Source organism: Petaurus breviceps, unplaced genomic scaffold (assembly GCF_028583685.1).
Source record: "Petaurus breviceps papuanus isolate PSGF00001 unplaced genomic scaffold, PetGlider_PUasm1.0 189, whole genome shotgun sequence".
Lineage (NCBI taxonomy): Eukaryota > Metazoa > Chordata > Mammalia > Diprotodontia > Petauridae > Petaurus > Petaurus breviceps.
Genome location: NW_027185809.1, coordinates 15,149,648 through 15,165,773, shown reverse-complemented (window position 1 = coordinate 15,165,773; position 16,126 = coordinate 15,149,648). Strand labels below are relative to the sequence as shown.

Below are 16,126 nucleotides of genomic sequence, written 5' to 3'. Positions count from 1 at the left end.
ATGGATGTAACAGTTGGACAGTTTGGAAATCTGTCTACTTGATCTGTTTCTGTCTTGATAATTCTGCCTGTATACTTTGAAGTTCAGGGTGCTGACCTTTTCTCCTGAACAAGGTAAACGACATATGTCTGACTGATTAAAGTAAGCTTGTTAACCCATTTTGAGTTGCTTTCCTTTAACAAAGCAGATCCAAGAACCTGTATGGGCAGCCACCCTGAGGACGCCTGGGGTGCTTGCTGCTACACTGGACCACATAAAATCATAAATGGATTTGAAGACAATAAATCTTCTCCTCAAAGTGACAAAACTGTCCCCATTTACAACAAAGATCGTTCAAAATACGGTGGCATTCAGTCCCTACTCAATGTTATTGAAATACCGTTAAATAGATTCCTATAACATGTATGCCCTCTACAACCAATAAGTAGAAATGAGGAGACTGATATCATTAAGTCCTTACCTCTTATCATAAAGCTTCCTGTTGTCAAATATTCTCCAGTTGGCGCTGTTTTAGATACCTGAAAGTAACATTAGATTCAATTAACATCAAAATGATTGAGTGAATGACTTCAAAACTTAATCTTGAAGGGGAGTGAATGGGAACAAGCATTTATTGAACACCTCCTATGTGTCAGTCACTGTGCTAAACCCCTTACAATTATTTTCTCATTTGATCCTCACAACCCTTTGTTGAATGCTATTTTTGTCCCCATTTTACAGTTGAGAAAACTAAGGCAGACAGAGATTAAGTGACTTGCCAGGATCACATAGCTGGTAAGTGACTTGGGCCATATTTAATCTTACATCTTTCTGACTCCAAGTCCAGTGCTCTATCGACTGTGTCAACTTCAACTCAAGAACCTTATTTTTAATTTTACTTTTAGTTATCAAAAATACTGAACACAAAGATAGATTGTCATTTGGTGGCTGAACATGCATATGAAAGAAAGGAAGAAAGGGTGACGAGAATATTTTCTAAATCTTAGGCTATTAATAATTCTCTATAAAAATAAATGAACTATAAATTTAATACAAAAAATAACTACAAAACTGTAATAGTTGAGGTAGAAAATATGAATATTCTAACAGAGAATTAATTTTCTGTAACTAGTATATGACAATATAGGGTTTTCAATAATTAAAATGGCTATACTATAACCTAGTTGAAGTGAGCAATATTAATAATTGTACCTGTCAGTTACACCTTTTCAGTTATTTTGCAAAAGTATTTAGATCATCATTAATGATGGCATTTGAGGCAGTCGGTGGGTACTGCACTGGATATTGTGTTGGTCCTGGAGCCAATAAAACCTAAGTTCAAATTTTACCTCAGACACTACTAGCTATGTGACTCTGGGCAAATCAGTTAACCTGTAAGCCTAACTTTCCTCAACTGCAAAATGGGGAAAATAATAGCACCTACCTTACAGGGATGTTGTGAGGATCAAAGAGGATAATATCTATTAAACATAATGTAGTGCCTGGCACATAGTAGGCATAATATAAATGTTTATTCTCTTCCCCTCCACCTTCTCCTAATGATCCTTTTCTGGAAAAAATGTGTCAAGAATCTTTTACCAGTCACACATCCTTAAGTCTTGAATGGCTGTCTGAGGCCACAAGAGGTTAAATGACTTGATCATTGCACATACATATTGTCAGAGGTAAAATTTGAGGTAGGATTAGTCATATGTATACTTGTTAATATCTTTTATGCCTTTTAAAAAAAATTTTAAGAAATAAGTATTTCTATAACATAGCAGAATAGAAAAAAAAAGGTTGCACATAAAATTGCAAATCTATCATATACAACTTGCTATTCCTTTTAAGTATGTAATAAATAATGTAACCTTTTTCCTTTCCTTCCTCCCTGCCCCACCACTCTAGAGAAGGCCATAATTAGACACAAAAATGTTTATGTATGTATGTTTGTGTATATATAGATAGATATGTATATATGTAACACATACATGCACATAAAATCACTTTATACATACAGCTATTTTTCAGTTTTTTCTCTGTATGCAGATAGTGCCATCCTTCATAGGTCCTTTGTAGTTAATATGGATATTCATAATAGTAAAAAATTACTTAGTTGCTCAAAGTTGTTCTTAAAACAATATTGCTGTATACCAAAATAAAGTCCCCATGGGTACATGATTTACATATAAAGGCTGATTCTATGAATAAGATTTACAGAGAATAGAAGAATTTAAGCCCAAACAAGAGAGAGAACATTATGAAATGCAAAATGGATAATTTTGATTACATTAAATTGAAAAGTTTTTGTATGAACAAAACCAATGCAACCAAGATTAGAAGGGAAGCAGAAAACTAGGAAAGAATTTTTATAACCAGTGTCTCTGATAAAGGCCTCATTTCTAAAATATATAGAGAACTGAGTCAAATTTATAAGAATACAGGTCATTCCACAATTGATAAATGGTCAAAGGATATGAACAGTCAGTTTTCTGAGGAAGAAATTAAAGATATCTATAGTCATATGAAAAAATGCTCTAAATCACTGCTGATTAGAGACATGCAAATCAAAACAACTCTTAGGTACTTCACTTCTGCCATAAAGGCTAACATGATAAAACAGGGAAGTTATAATTGCTGGAGAATATGTGGGGAAATCAGAACACTAATGCATTGTTGGTGGAATTGTAAACTGATCCAACCATTCTGGAGAGCAATTTGGAACTATGACCAAAAGGTTATAAAACTGTGCATACCTTTTTTACCCAGTAATATCACTTCTAGGGCTATATCCCAAAGAGATCATACAAAAGAGAAAAGTACCCACATGTATAAAAATATTCATAGCAGCTCTTTTTCTAGTGGCAAAGGACTGTAAATTAAGGGGATGATCAATTGGGGAATGGCTGAACAAGTTGTGGTTTATGAATGTAATGGAATACTACTATGCTATAAGAAATGATGAGCAGGCAGACTTCAGAAAAAGCTGGAAAGACTTATATGAACTGATGCTGAGTGAGGGGAGCAGAACATTGTACACAGTTACAATGTGCGATGACTAACTTTGATAGACTTGGCTCTTCTCAGCATTGCAAGGTTCTAAGACAACTCCAAAAGGCTCATGATGGAAAATGCTATCCCCATTCAGAGAAAGAAACACAGATTATGAATGCAGATCGAAGCATACTATTTGCTCTCTGTTTTTTGTTTTTTTTATGTTTCTTCTTTCTTGTGGTTCATTTCATTGATTATAATTCTTCTTTGCAACATGACTAATGTAAAAATATATTTCATTTAAATGTATATGTAGTGCCTATATCAGACTGAAAACTATCTTCAAAAGGGGGTGAGGGGGGAAGAAAATTTGGAATGCAAAAGCTTGTGGAACTGAGTGTTATAATTTAAATATAAATTATTAGGGCAGCTAGGTGGCCCAGTGAATAGAGCACTGGCCTTGGAGTCAGGAGGACCTGAGTTCAAATCCGGCCTTAGACACTTAACACAAAAACTAGCTGTGTGACCTTGGGCAAGTCACTCAACCCCAATTGCCCTCCAAAAAGCAATAACTAACTTAATTAATTAATTAAATTTTGAAAAGCAATATTGCTGTTAATGTATACAATACTCTTTTGGCTCTGATCATTTTGCTCTTCTTTACTTCTTGCAAGTCTATACATTTTTTTCTAAGACCATCAAACTTATAATTTCTTATAGCATGGCAGTATTCCATCACAATCATGTAAGACAACTTGTTCAGCTTTCCCCAATTATAGGAATCCCCGCAATTTGCAGTTCTTTGCCACCACAAAGAGAGCTGCTATAAATATTTTAAGACACACAGGTTCTTTTCCTTTTTCTTTACTCATCTTTGGAAAAAGACCTAGCAGTGGTATTGCTGGGTCAATGGGTATAGGTAGTTCAATAACTCTTTGGACATAATGCCAGATTGCTCTCTGAAATGGTTGAATCAGTTCACAGTTCTACCAACAGTGAATCAGGGTCTCAATTTTTCCACATCTCTTCCAACATCTGTCACTTTCCCCTTCAATAATTTTGGCCAATCTGATATAAAGTGTTACCTCAAGGTTGTTTTAATTTACATTTCTTTAATCAATGATTTAGAGCATTTTTTCATATAATCATAAATTGTTTTGATTTCTACATCAGAAAACTGCCTGTCTATATCCTTTGACCATTTATCAACTGGGGAATGACTCATATAATATATACTCTACACACACATATATACATATAAAATATATATACATATATATATACTTCCCCTAATGATTCTCTTTTTTTTTTTTTGCTTTTTGGAGGGAGGAAGGTAGGGCAATTGGGGTTAAGTTACTTGTCCAAGGTCACATGGCTACTAAGTAGTAAGTGTCTGAGGCCACATTTGAACTCGGGTCCTCCTAACTCCAGGGCCGGTGCTCTATTCACTGTGCCACCTAGCCCCCGTCCTCCCCCCACAATGATTTTTAAACATTTGACATTTATTGTATATTTCAGGCAATTGTATATAATACTTTATATTTCACAAAGTACTTTACAAATATTACTTCATTTAATTTACCCTGTAAGGGAGGTGCTATTAATGTTACAATTTCTCAGAAAAGGAAAACCAAGGCTATAAGATTAAATGACTTCGCCAGGAGCACACAGCTAGTAAATGTCTGAGACAGGATTTGCACTGAGATCTTCCTGACTCTAAGTCCAGCTCTCTTTCCACTGCACCACTTAGCTGTCCCAATTTTGAGACTATACATATAGTATGATCAAATAAAAGATCATTAACTTTGATTCTATGTCAAGGAAGGACTCTATCCAGTAAGAAATGGATTGTGATGATGCCCAACAGTTCAGGTATTCTATTTTTCAATATTATTCTCCCTGAATTTAGTTTTGGTTATTGACATACTTATGCTCATATTACTTACATATACTAATTTTTAATTTTAAGGAGAAGCAGAAGCTCCTGTTACCTGATGATGATACACCCACCAAGCACTGGTAATAACTCGAGCGTCCCAAGCAGCACTGTAACACAATGCCATCGTACCAGCTTCCGTTAAAGTCCGTGGGGGGATTGGCTCTCCTACAACAATAATGTCACAACTGTTGAGCTACCTAAATGTGCATTTTTTTCAGATACTAGGATAATAAAATCAACTCACTTCTTGTGAAATATACCATAAGTACTTTAAAAAGGGATATGAACATTAATGGTGCTTTTATTTCTATATCTCAAAATGTTTTGCAATTAAAACATTCATCTAGTAAGGGCTTTAAAACAGGGCCATTTAATTGGGGTTGTGGTGGGGTCAGGTGAGAAATAGCAATACTGATGCCAGAAACAAAAAGGGCCATTGAAACTTTTTTTTTCAAATGCACAGAACAGAAGATAGCTCAGAAGGAAGCACAGACAATACTACAGCTTTGAAAGTAATATGTGGAATTACATACTTTCAATAAAAATAAGTGCTATGAAACAGAGATTCATGGTTCATATAGAATTATCCTTTTTTTGTTCTACCGTGTATATAAAAATACTATTTTTTTAGCATTTGAAGTAAAAAAAATTCTTTTACTTATAAGAATAAAAATGACACCCTGATAACCACTGATACAGCAATGTGTTCCCCTGCCGCACATGGCGACTCCAACTGAATTCTGGGAATTAATCCGGAAAAACAAAATCATAACTTTGTACTTTTTCTAAGTCTTATGCCCTAGAAACATTAATGGGAAAAATTCTAGATTCATCAAAATAAAATGAGAGCATTAATGAATGAATTAAAAGCATTTACTAAGTGCATACCATATGACGATATAAATACAAAAATGACATAGTCCCCACACTTACAGAGCTCATGTGGGAAAGATAACACATATGGGAAAGAAGAGGTTAGGGAAAGAAATTATGGTCTAAAAAGTAACAAAGATAGGGAGTGGAACAAGAGGACAGTCCATTAAAACACCTTTTTTCAGAGGCAATGGTAGTGGTAATTTGATTTCAGTTCTCAAAGGATTAGGTGGAAGGCTGGAAAGAGGGTAAGGAGAGAGGAGAAAGTATTTATAAGTAGGGCCAAAAAATGGCTACTGTCAAAATGAGTCTACATGGTCTAAGAGAGAGCAAAGCAGAGATGATTGGCTACATGCAGGCATGGATTCTGATAATCCTGTTTGGATGGTGGAACAATAGTGGCAAGCCTGGCAGGGCAGAAAATGACAGGGATGAAGCTGAAGATGCATGATGCTTGGTCCCAGACAATAGAGAGTTTAGCTTTTCCAAGACACAGAGGAAATAAAAAACAGAATATAATAATATAATCTTTATTATATGAAACTTCTGTAAATCAGAGTTAGCATTTATCTTCTTAAAAGAGATCTAAAGTGTTACCCGTTGGATTCTTAATCACACAGCTTGTTGCACCATGAAGATCAGCATGAACGTAAATATCTCCTTTAAAAAAATAAAAAAGGAACATCTATCACAATTCACATAAGTTCTAAGTATAAAGAGACTGCTCCAAATTTCAGCACTGAAAAATTGAATAAAATCATGATTTTTCCTTTAGGAAACTAATTAGAATAAATCTCAGTAAGTTTGTCACTGGCAACCAGATTATGAGGACTTTGGGAGACTGACTGATTTTGCTAATACAAAGAATCAGATATTCCCTTAGTCAGTGCGACTAGTAAAACAAACTTTTTCTATCTGGTCCAGAGATCCCGTCTTTTGTTATCTGGTCTCAAAAAGATCCTGAACAAGTCATTTAACCTTTACTGGCTTTAGTTTTCCTCATGACAGGCTTGGACCAGATACACTCTAGGCTTCCTTTCACCTCTAAATCCTATAAGGTGTTTTGTTTTGATTTTACCAATTTGATATTCAAAAAGAACACAAGATGAAGAAAAAAGGTTTTATCGTCAAGATTTTAAAAACTTCAAAACTTTAACATGGATTTTACAAACCTGGTGTCAAATATCTCTTCACAATCATTTCATTTTGTTGTTGGTCTCTTCCACCTATTATGAGATAGTTCTCAGAGCTAATAAACCATAAAAACTTCTCAAACCTGTCAAATTAGAAAAAAAATTAGTGTATTTTTTTTCTATTTCCCTATAAGATCTTTGGGCAGCAAGGTAGTACCATACAGAGCAAGCTGGGCCTAGAATCAGGAAGACTCATCTTCCTAGTCTCAAACATTGGCTGTGTGGCCCTGGGCAAGTCACTTAACCCTGTCTACTTCAGTTTCTTCATCGGTAAAATGAGCTGGACACAGAAATGGCAAACTATTCAAGTATCTTTGCCAACAAAACCTCAAATAGGGTCATGAAGAATCAGACAGAACTAAAAAACAACTCAACAAAAACAGATCTTCGAAATTCCCAAGTTGCCTGAATCTCTTTTTCAAAATAATTTTCATCATGAAGAAATCAAAAAAAACCCTAGTTGATGGTCTCAAGTGACCATTTTTATACACTGCTTAAAAACCTACATAACAAATCTTTTTATCCTGTCCTAAATTGGCAATTTCAACAAAGAATATAAAAAGAATTATTCTCTCATCCCTAAAAGGTAGATCCAAAGTCAAAGAAGAAGAAAAATGATTAATCATATAGCAAAAAGCTGCTTCTATATAGCTATTTGCTGTAATGTGCTAAGTGACTATTCTGTACAAAAAATATTTCATTAGCACTATTAGGAAAACATATAAAATATAAATATCAATCTTTCATTGAGGAGCTGGATAGGCTATGCCCCAACTCAGGAGAATAACTGATTTTCTTATTCTGAGGCTGATAAAAGCTTGGAAAAATTATGGAGATTACTAAATGCCCCTCCAACTCCCAAACAGGTGATTTAGAAAACTGTAAACCTTGATAGAAAAGTGAATTGGTCCAATCATTTTGAAAAAATGTTTAGAGTTACACCTAAAAAGTCACTAAATAGTGCATATCCTTTGACTCAACAACATCACTAATAAATTAAAGAAAAAGGAAAAATACACATGTGTACAAAAATGTTTATAGCAATTCTTTTTGTAGGGGCATAGGTATGGAAATGAAGAAGGAAGGGGTGTCCATCAATTAGGGAATGGCTAAACAAATTATGGTATAAGATTATTCAATAGGGGCAGAGTCAAGATGGCAGAGTAAAAACAGGAACACCGTGCAACTCTCGCTCCAACCATGTCCAATACCTGTAAAATATGACTTTAAACAAATTTTAGAGATACAGAACCTACAAAGTGACAGAGAGAAACAAATATCCCACTGATGGCAGCCTGGTAGGCTGGTAGGAGGGGTCTATTGCACCATGCTAGGAGGCAAGCACAGTCCCACATGGTTCTGGCCAAGACCAATGGTGGCCAGAGCAGACTTTAGGACAGTGAATCACCAGCAGCTGTGGTGGTTTCCAGACTTCTCAACCCATAAACACCAAAGAGAAAGTAAAAGGTCAGTGGGGAACTCAGTTGGAAGAGGGGGACTGAAGAGCACAGTCTGGACCCTGTCCCTGGGGCAAGAAATGGCGGAGGTACAGCAGCTGCAGCTGATGCCATGTGGCTGCCTATGGCACTATTGGCCTGCAGATCATATGGGGACCAAGTGACCATTCAGAAGGTAATCTCTCTTGCTCTGACCCACTTGGATCTGGATCGCAGTCCTCGGTGGTGGTCCTGGGGTGTGTGGCCAGTGTGCCAGAGCTTTACGGGCTGCAGAGAGGGGAACTTCCTAACAGCTCAAGCAGCTGCAAAAACCCCAGCGATTTGGGACAAAGTTCTCTCCATTCTGTAAGCAGAGTTTTATCCAGTCAAAGAGCTCAAAAGTCAAATGATTGACTGGCAAGATGAGCAAGCAGAGGAAACACAATCAGACCACCGATTCCTTTTTTGGGGACAAAAAGGATCAAAGCATAGAACAGGAGGAAGACAACGAAGTCAGAACTCCTGCATCAAAAGCTCTCCCCCTCCCCCCCAAAATGAATTGGTTACAGACCATGGAGGAGCTCAAGAAGGATTCTGAAAATCAAGTAAGAGGAGCAGAGGAAAACTGGGAAGAGAAATGAGAATGATGCAAGAAAATCATGAAAATCAAGTCAACAGCCTGCTAAAGGAGATACCCCCCAAAATACTGAAGAAAATAACACCTTAAAAAACAGACTAACTCAAATGGCGAAAGAGGCCCAAAAACCAATGAGGAGAATGCCTTAAAAAGCTAAATTTGCCAGATGGAAAAGGAATTTCAAAAACTCACTTAAGAGAATAATTCCTTCAAAATTAGACTAGAGCAAATGTAAGCTAATGACTTTATGAGAAATCAAGATACTAAAGAACAGATCCAAATAAATGAAAAAAATAGAAGGCAATGTGAAATATCTCATTGGAAAAACCACTGACCTAGAAAACAGATCCAAAGACCACCTGAAAGCCATGATCAAAAGAAGAACCTAGAAAGCATTCTTCAAGAGATTCTCAAGGAAAATTGCCCTGATATTCTAGAACCAGAGGGCAAAATAGAAATGGAAAGAATTCACAAATCGCCTCTTGAAAAAGATCCCAAAAAGAGAACTCCTAGGAATATTATAGCCACATTCCAGAGTTCCCAGGTCAAGGAGAAAATATGACAAGCTGTCAGGAAGAAACAATTTGAGTATTGTGGAAACGCAATAAGGATAGCACAAGACCTATCAGCTTCCACATTAAGGGACTAAAGGGCCTGGAATATGATATTCTGGAGGTCAAAGGAGTTAGGATTAAAACCAAGAATCACCTACCCAGCAAAACTAATGCTACAGGGGAAAATATGGTCATTCAATGAAACAGAGGACTTTCAAGTATTCTTTTTTTTTTTTTCCAGGCTTAAGGTTGCCAGTAGTTTATTATTGGTTTTATTAGAATTAGAAAACAATCAAAAGGGGCGGAGCCAAGATGGCGGAGTAGAAGTGGGACCTCCCTGCTGCTCCGGCTTCCACCCTCCCCAATCCATGTAAAAAGGGGACTCTAAACAAACTTTGGAGCTACAGAACCCACAAAATGACACAGAGAAGCTAACCTCCCACTGAGGACAGGCCAGCAGGCCGGCAGGAATCCAGCACAGCGCTCTGGGAGCCAAGCCCTGCCCCATGTGAGGCTTTAGACCCAGGGCAGGCCTGACCAGCCACCTGCCAGAGGGACTCCAGATCAGCAGCAGCAGTGGCAGTTTCTAGATTTATCAACACATAGACACAAAGGACAAAGTAAGAGGCCAGTGAAGTCTGGACTTTGGGACCAGTAAGTGGGAGTACATGGCTTTTACCCCCGGGGTGAGAAGCCACTGAGATGCTGGCACAGCCAGCCAGTGCCACGTTGCAGCTTCAGCTCCTGGCCTGCAGAGTGTAGGGAGAACAAGCACCAGTCTGAGGGGTAATCGCTCTTGCTTTAACCTGCTTGGATCTGGATTGCAGTCTAGGGTGGAAGTCCTGGGGTGTGTGACCAGCTTGCCAGAGCATGTGGAGACCTCAGACAGGGCACCCATCTAATACCTCTGGCAGCTGAGAAAATCCCAGCATTTGGGACGAAAGCTCCCCTGTCTGGTGGCAGAGTCCTACTGTGGCAAAAAGCCCCAAAGTCAAGTAATTGAGTGGCAAAATAAGCAGGCAAAGGAAACAAAGCAGACAGAAGATTCCAACATTACACTCCTGTTTTGGGGACAAAAAGGAGCAAAGCATGGAACAAGAGGAAGACAGTGAAGTCAGAACTCCTGCACCAAAGCTTCAAAGGAAAATACAAGCTGGTTACAGGCCATAGAGGACCTTAAGAAGAAGATAAGAGAAGTGGAGGAAAAATTGGGAAGAGAAATGAGAACAATGCAAGAAAATTAAGAAATGAGAGTCAACAGCCTGACTGAGGAAAATAACACCTTAAAAAACAGACTGACTCAAATGGCAAAGGAGGCTCAAAAAGGCAATGAGGAGAAGAATGCCTTAAAAAGCCGAATTTGCCAGATGGAAAAAGAATCTCAAAAGCTCAATGAGGAGAATCATTGCTTCAGAATTAGATTGGAGCAAATGGAAGCTAATGACTTTATGAGAAATCAAGATGCTGTTAAACAGATCCAAACAAATGAAAGAATAGAAGGCAATGTGAAACATCTCATGGGAAAAACCACTGACCAGGAAAACAGATCCAGGAGAGATAATTTAAAAATTACTGGACTACCTGAAAGCCATGACCAAAATAAGAACCTAGAAATCATCCTCCAGGAAGTTCTCAAAGAAAACTGCCCTGATGTTTTAGTGCCAGAGCGCAAAACAGAGGTTGAAAAAAAAAAGAATGTAATGGAGGGGCGGCCAGGTGGCACAGTGAGTAAGAGCGCTGGCCCTAGCGTCGGGAGACCCGGGATTGGTTCCAGCCTCAGATACTTGGCAATCACACAAAATAACTGGCCGTGTAACCTTGAAGTTATTTAACCCCAATTGCTTTAAAAAAAAAAAAAGGAATGTAATGGAATACTATTATATTGTACGAAATTATTAAAAGGACAATTTTAGAATAGAAAGCTGGGAAAACTGGTATGAACAGCTGTAAAGTAAGCACAACCAGTAGAATAGTTATGCAGTAGCGACAACAGAATAAAGGCAAACTCTGAAAGATTTAAGAGCTCTGATCAATGCAACACTTAACTAGATTCCATAAGACTGATGAGGAAGGCTGCTACCTACCAGAAAGGTAAAGAACTTTCAAGATGCATGAGACATACATTTCTAGACAGAGCAAATGTGGGAATTTGTTTTGCTTGACTATGCATATTTTTTTACAACAGTTTGGTTTTCCTTTTTTTTTCAATGAGGGGGAGAAAGAAAGGGAAGGGAGATGGGAAAGAAAATAAACTGCATTTAATGGAAATGAAAATTTTTTTAAAAATATTGATGACATTCTTGATAAAAAAAATATTGTAGATCACATCTTTGCAAACGATTGACTGAAAGGCAGAGTACAAAATAGTACTGTGTTTATTTTAGGTTGATTACAAAGAAACATTTCACCTTGTTCATTTTTCTTGTTAATTTTCCTCTTTTCAGCTTTTTAATCCGATTGGCTAAAGATTTATCAATAATGTTACTCATTTCAAAGAAATCAGCTTTTAGGGTTTTTTGCTGTTTTTTAAAATCTGTTTTACAGACCTTCTGATTTCCAATTATTAACTGTGTAACCATGGTCCATTTACTTAATTTTCCTGAGTCTCATGTATCTCATCTGCAAAGTAGGGATAAAAATAGTAACTACCTTACATGGTTACTATGAAGATCAAAATGAGACCATATATGTAAAATACTTTGCAAACCTTTAATTAAAACACCATATAAATGCTAGCTATCAGTACCTTCTACTCAAATTTTCATGGTTTTCCTCTTTTGTGCTTATTTCAAAATGTTTTATTTGTTGATTTCTAACTTTTCAAATTGTATATTCTGTTCACTAATTCTTTTTCTACTTTGTTAATGGATACTTTTGGGACATAATTTTTCTTCTGAAGACTACTTTAGCTACACTTCAAAAATTCTGATATGTTGTCTTTTTATTGTTTTTCACAGTTATCATCTTCGGGGTTTTTTTTTGGGGGGGGAGTTATCGTTTTTATAACATCTTCTGAACTACTTGAGAAAAATATTCTCAGGGGCGGCTAGGTGGCGGTGAATAGAGCACCAGCCTTGGGCAAGTCATTTAACCCCACTTGCCCTCCAAAAAGGAAAAAAAAGGAAAAAAAAGAAAAATATTCTCTTGTAACTTTGAACAGTAACAATTACTGAACACAAAGAGTAGAAATTAATAGTATGATGTTAACTTGAAAGGAGTTGTTTATGGGAGTGAGCCTGGGATCCCTCCTTAGCCTTATGCTACCGTTTTTATCAGTGTCTCAGATGAAAACATAGATGATATGCTTTCAAATATATACATGACACAAAGCTGGGAAGAAACAGCTAACACAATAGATGACAAAGTCCCAACCTAGAAAGATTTCAGCAAACTAGAAGGGTCAAATCAAATCAGATTTCATAAAATAGGCATAAAAATTAAGTTCTACATTTGGATAAATTGACTTCATAGAATAGGGAAGGCAGGGCAAGGAAACAGTTTCTGTAGAAAAGTTGAAGTTTCAGTGCACTAAAAACTCAAAAAAAGCAGTAAATAAACAAACACTAATGCTGCCCAAAGTTTCTGAGAGGCAGCACACATGGCACTCAAAATGACAGTTCCATTCTACTCCTCCCTGGTCAGGATACATCTGAAGTAGGATAAAAGGGATCACAGATTTAGTGTTTCAGGGTAGGAGCTTTTTTTTCTTTGTCCACTCTTGACAATCTGGCAAAGTCTCTGGAGCTCTTTTAAGAATAATGCTTAAAGGCATCAAGTAAAACACACAGGATTATTTTTTTTTTTGCTTTTTTGGAAGGGCAATTGGGGTTAAGTGACTTGCCCAAGGTCACATGGCTAGTAAGTGTTAAGTATCTGAGGCTGGATTTGAACTCAGGTCCTCCTGACTCCAGGGCCAGTGCTCTGTTCACTGCGCCACCTAGCTGCCCCCAATACACAGGATTATTAAAAAAAAAATTATACTGAAATACAATTATGTGTATATGTAAATGTAAAAAATGCAAGTTCATGAACTCCAAGTTAAACATTTCTGATTGAATGACTATATGGTTCTTCCAGCTCTCAATCTACCTCTTCCTCCAGGTGAGGTCTGATGAAGTAGGAGTTGAGCAAACCTTTTACTTTCTCCATTTTGGATGCTAGGTGTGCCTCTCAATGAAATTTATGGCAATAATTTTTTTGGCTGCTATGACATATTCACCTTTTAGTCCATTGAAAATTCCTAAGTATTTTCCACAAGAACTAGTTCCTAGCTCTGCTTCCCTATTCTATGCAGTCCAACCCTAGTTGACAGATGAAGAAAGTGAGGACCAAAGGGTTTAAGTAATGTGCCCAATGCCACACAGGTTGCATCAGAGGTGGGGTATAATGTAGATAATTGACTCAAATACACTGCTCTTTTCACTGTACTATACTTCAGTTCTAGATAACATGTAGTAAGAAAAACACAGACAAACTAGAGTCTGCCAAGAGAAAGCAGACCAAGATACGAGAGGCCTAAAGTTAGGCAATAGAAGGATCAATTACAGGGTCTAGGTGTGTTGGAGGGAATAGAACACAGTAGCTGTCTTCAACTAGAAAAGGGATTACCACTTCACACAATGTGAGAGCTAAAAGGGACCTCAGCAGTCACCTCTACAGAAGAGAATTCTCCCTGCAGAATGCCCAATAAATGGTATCAGACTTTTTTTTACTAGGCCCCAAGGGGACAGAATTAGGAACAATGAGTAGAAGAAGCAGGTTTCTATTTAATGCAAGGTAAAACTTTCTAAAATTTAGAGTGATTCAAAAGTGAAATGGTAAATTAGCACCATTCACAGGGAGAATAGATTCCCTGGTCCAAGGAATTTTAAAAGAAAGGAAAATGTTCACTGGTTTCTTTTATCATTTTAATTCCTTCATTTGGTGGCAAATGATTCTCCAAATGAGTTAAGAAATGCAAAGTAGGGGCAGCTAGGTGGTGCAGAGAGTAAAGCCCCAGCCTGGTGTCAGGAGGACCTCAGTTCAGTTCTGGCCTCAGACACTTAACACCCACACAAAAAAACTAGACATGTAATCTTGGCCAAGTTACTTAACCTCAACTGCCCTCCAAAAGGCAAAAAAAAAAAAAGGAAATTCACTCACCAATACACTTTCCTTGCTTTCTGAATGGTGGTAACCATCTGAACTTCTTTGAGGGTTTGCTTTGTTTTCTTTTCTGCTGATTTGAATGCCTATACATGAAGAAATTCATTTTAGAAGCAGTAAATTACAAAAAAGGAGCTAATTGTAAAAAGTAATAATTAATGAAAGAAACTTATAATCGAAGAATCATAGAATTTTAAAGCTGTACAGGATGGATTATGGAGACCTACTATCACTACCTTGTTTTGTAGAAAAAGAAACTCGGATCTTGAGAAATAAATTAATTTACCCAAAGTCATCCAGTTAATAGGTCTCAAATCTAGGACCAGAATACAGGTCTTTTGACTCTCAGTGCTCTTTCAACTATATTGTGTTATTTTTATATAAAAGTGAATAGAAAAGACACAGGTAAGAAAAGGTAAGAAGGAATTCAGTAAGGCCATTAAATTATCAGAAAAAAGAAAAATGAACAGTCAATACCTTCTCAGCGGCTTCAACTGTTTTTTGTGTTTTTCTGGCAGCATGCCTCTTATGGTCATAATATCTGCAATGACATAAATTTATCTTAAAATCCAAATCCCATGACTTTTATATGTGTGTGTGTGTGTGTGTGTGTGTGTGTGTGTGTAATGAAGTAAAAATTAAACAAATAAACAAGTTACCTTGGCTGTAATGAATGATCAAAATAGGAAACATTTCCCAAATATCTGATATTTCATTATTTAAGAATTCACAACAAAAGTTTTACATGCTAAAAATGCCTTTTAAACTCTTTGTAGTCAAGAGCCTTACTTTTTTGCATTGGCATACGCTGACAAACTGAGATCCACATCGACAAGTAAGGGCTTATTTTTCTTAAGTTTCTGAAGCTGTTTGTTCTTTTGCTTTTTTTTTTTCCCTTTTGCTTCTTCTGCTTCCTCTTTCTCAATGTCAGCTTCATCTTCTTCCTCCTCCTCCTCATCTGATACTAGGTATGGGTTTCTATCAAAATGACAAATCCTTTCAAAATTGCATTCGTTTTTCAAATTTGAGATAGTATTCTTTTATTCTTATACAATTATAAATACTAAATGAAAATTAACCTTAAAATAACTCCAACGTAAACGTAAGCTATGATGAATTTGTAAAAAATTTGTTTTACAATGTTGTAAAAACACTGTAAATAAGTTTTATGGCACACTGAAACATTCTCTTATTTTATCCTCACAACAACCCTGGGAGTTAAATGCTATCATTACCTCAATTTTACAGAGGAGGAAACTGAGACAGAGAGAGGTTAAGTGACTTGCCCAGAGTCACACAACTAATAAATCTCTGAGACTGGATTTTAACTTGGGTTTTCCTGACTCCAGGTTCAATGATGTGCCTGATGCAACATC

General features: G+C 36.8%; 1 protein-coding gene across 1 annotated transcript in view; it reads right to left on the bottom strand.

Annotated features, from left to right (window-relative positions):
- The window catches only part of NEMF (nuclear export mediator factor), an 87,932-nt gene that overhangs the window by 32,325 nt on the left and 39,481 nt on the right, over nucleotides 1-16,126 (bottom strand). The window contains exons 14-20 of the mRNA XM_069091965.1: nucleotides 15,540-15,728; nucleotides 15,228-15,291; nucleotides 14,748-14,836; nucleotides 6,958-7,061; nucleotides 6,383-6,445; nucleotides 4,965-5,077; nucleotides 461-518 (exon numbers count right to left, since the gene is read on the bottom strand). Of these exons, the coding sequence (XP_068948066.1) occupies nucleotides 461-518; nucleotides 4,965-5,077; nucleotides 6,383-6,445; nucleotides 6,958-7,061; nucleotides 14,748-14,836; nucleotides 15,228-15,291; nucleotides 15,540-15,728 (680 nt within the window). The remainder of the gene's footprint in view (nucleotides 1-460; nucleotides 519-4,964; nucleotides 5,078-6,382; nucleotides 6,446-6,957; nucleotides 7,062-14,747; nucleotides 14,837-15,227; nucleotides 15,292-15,539; nucleotides 15,729-16,126) is intronic.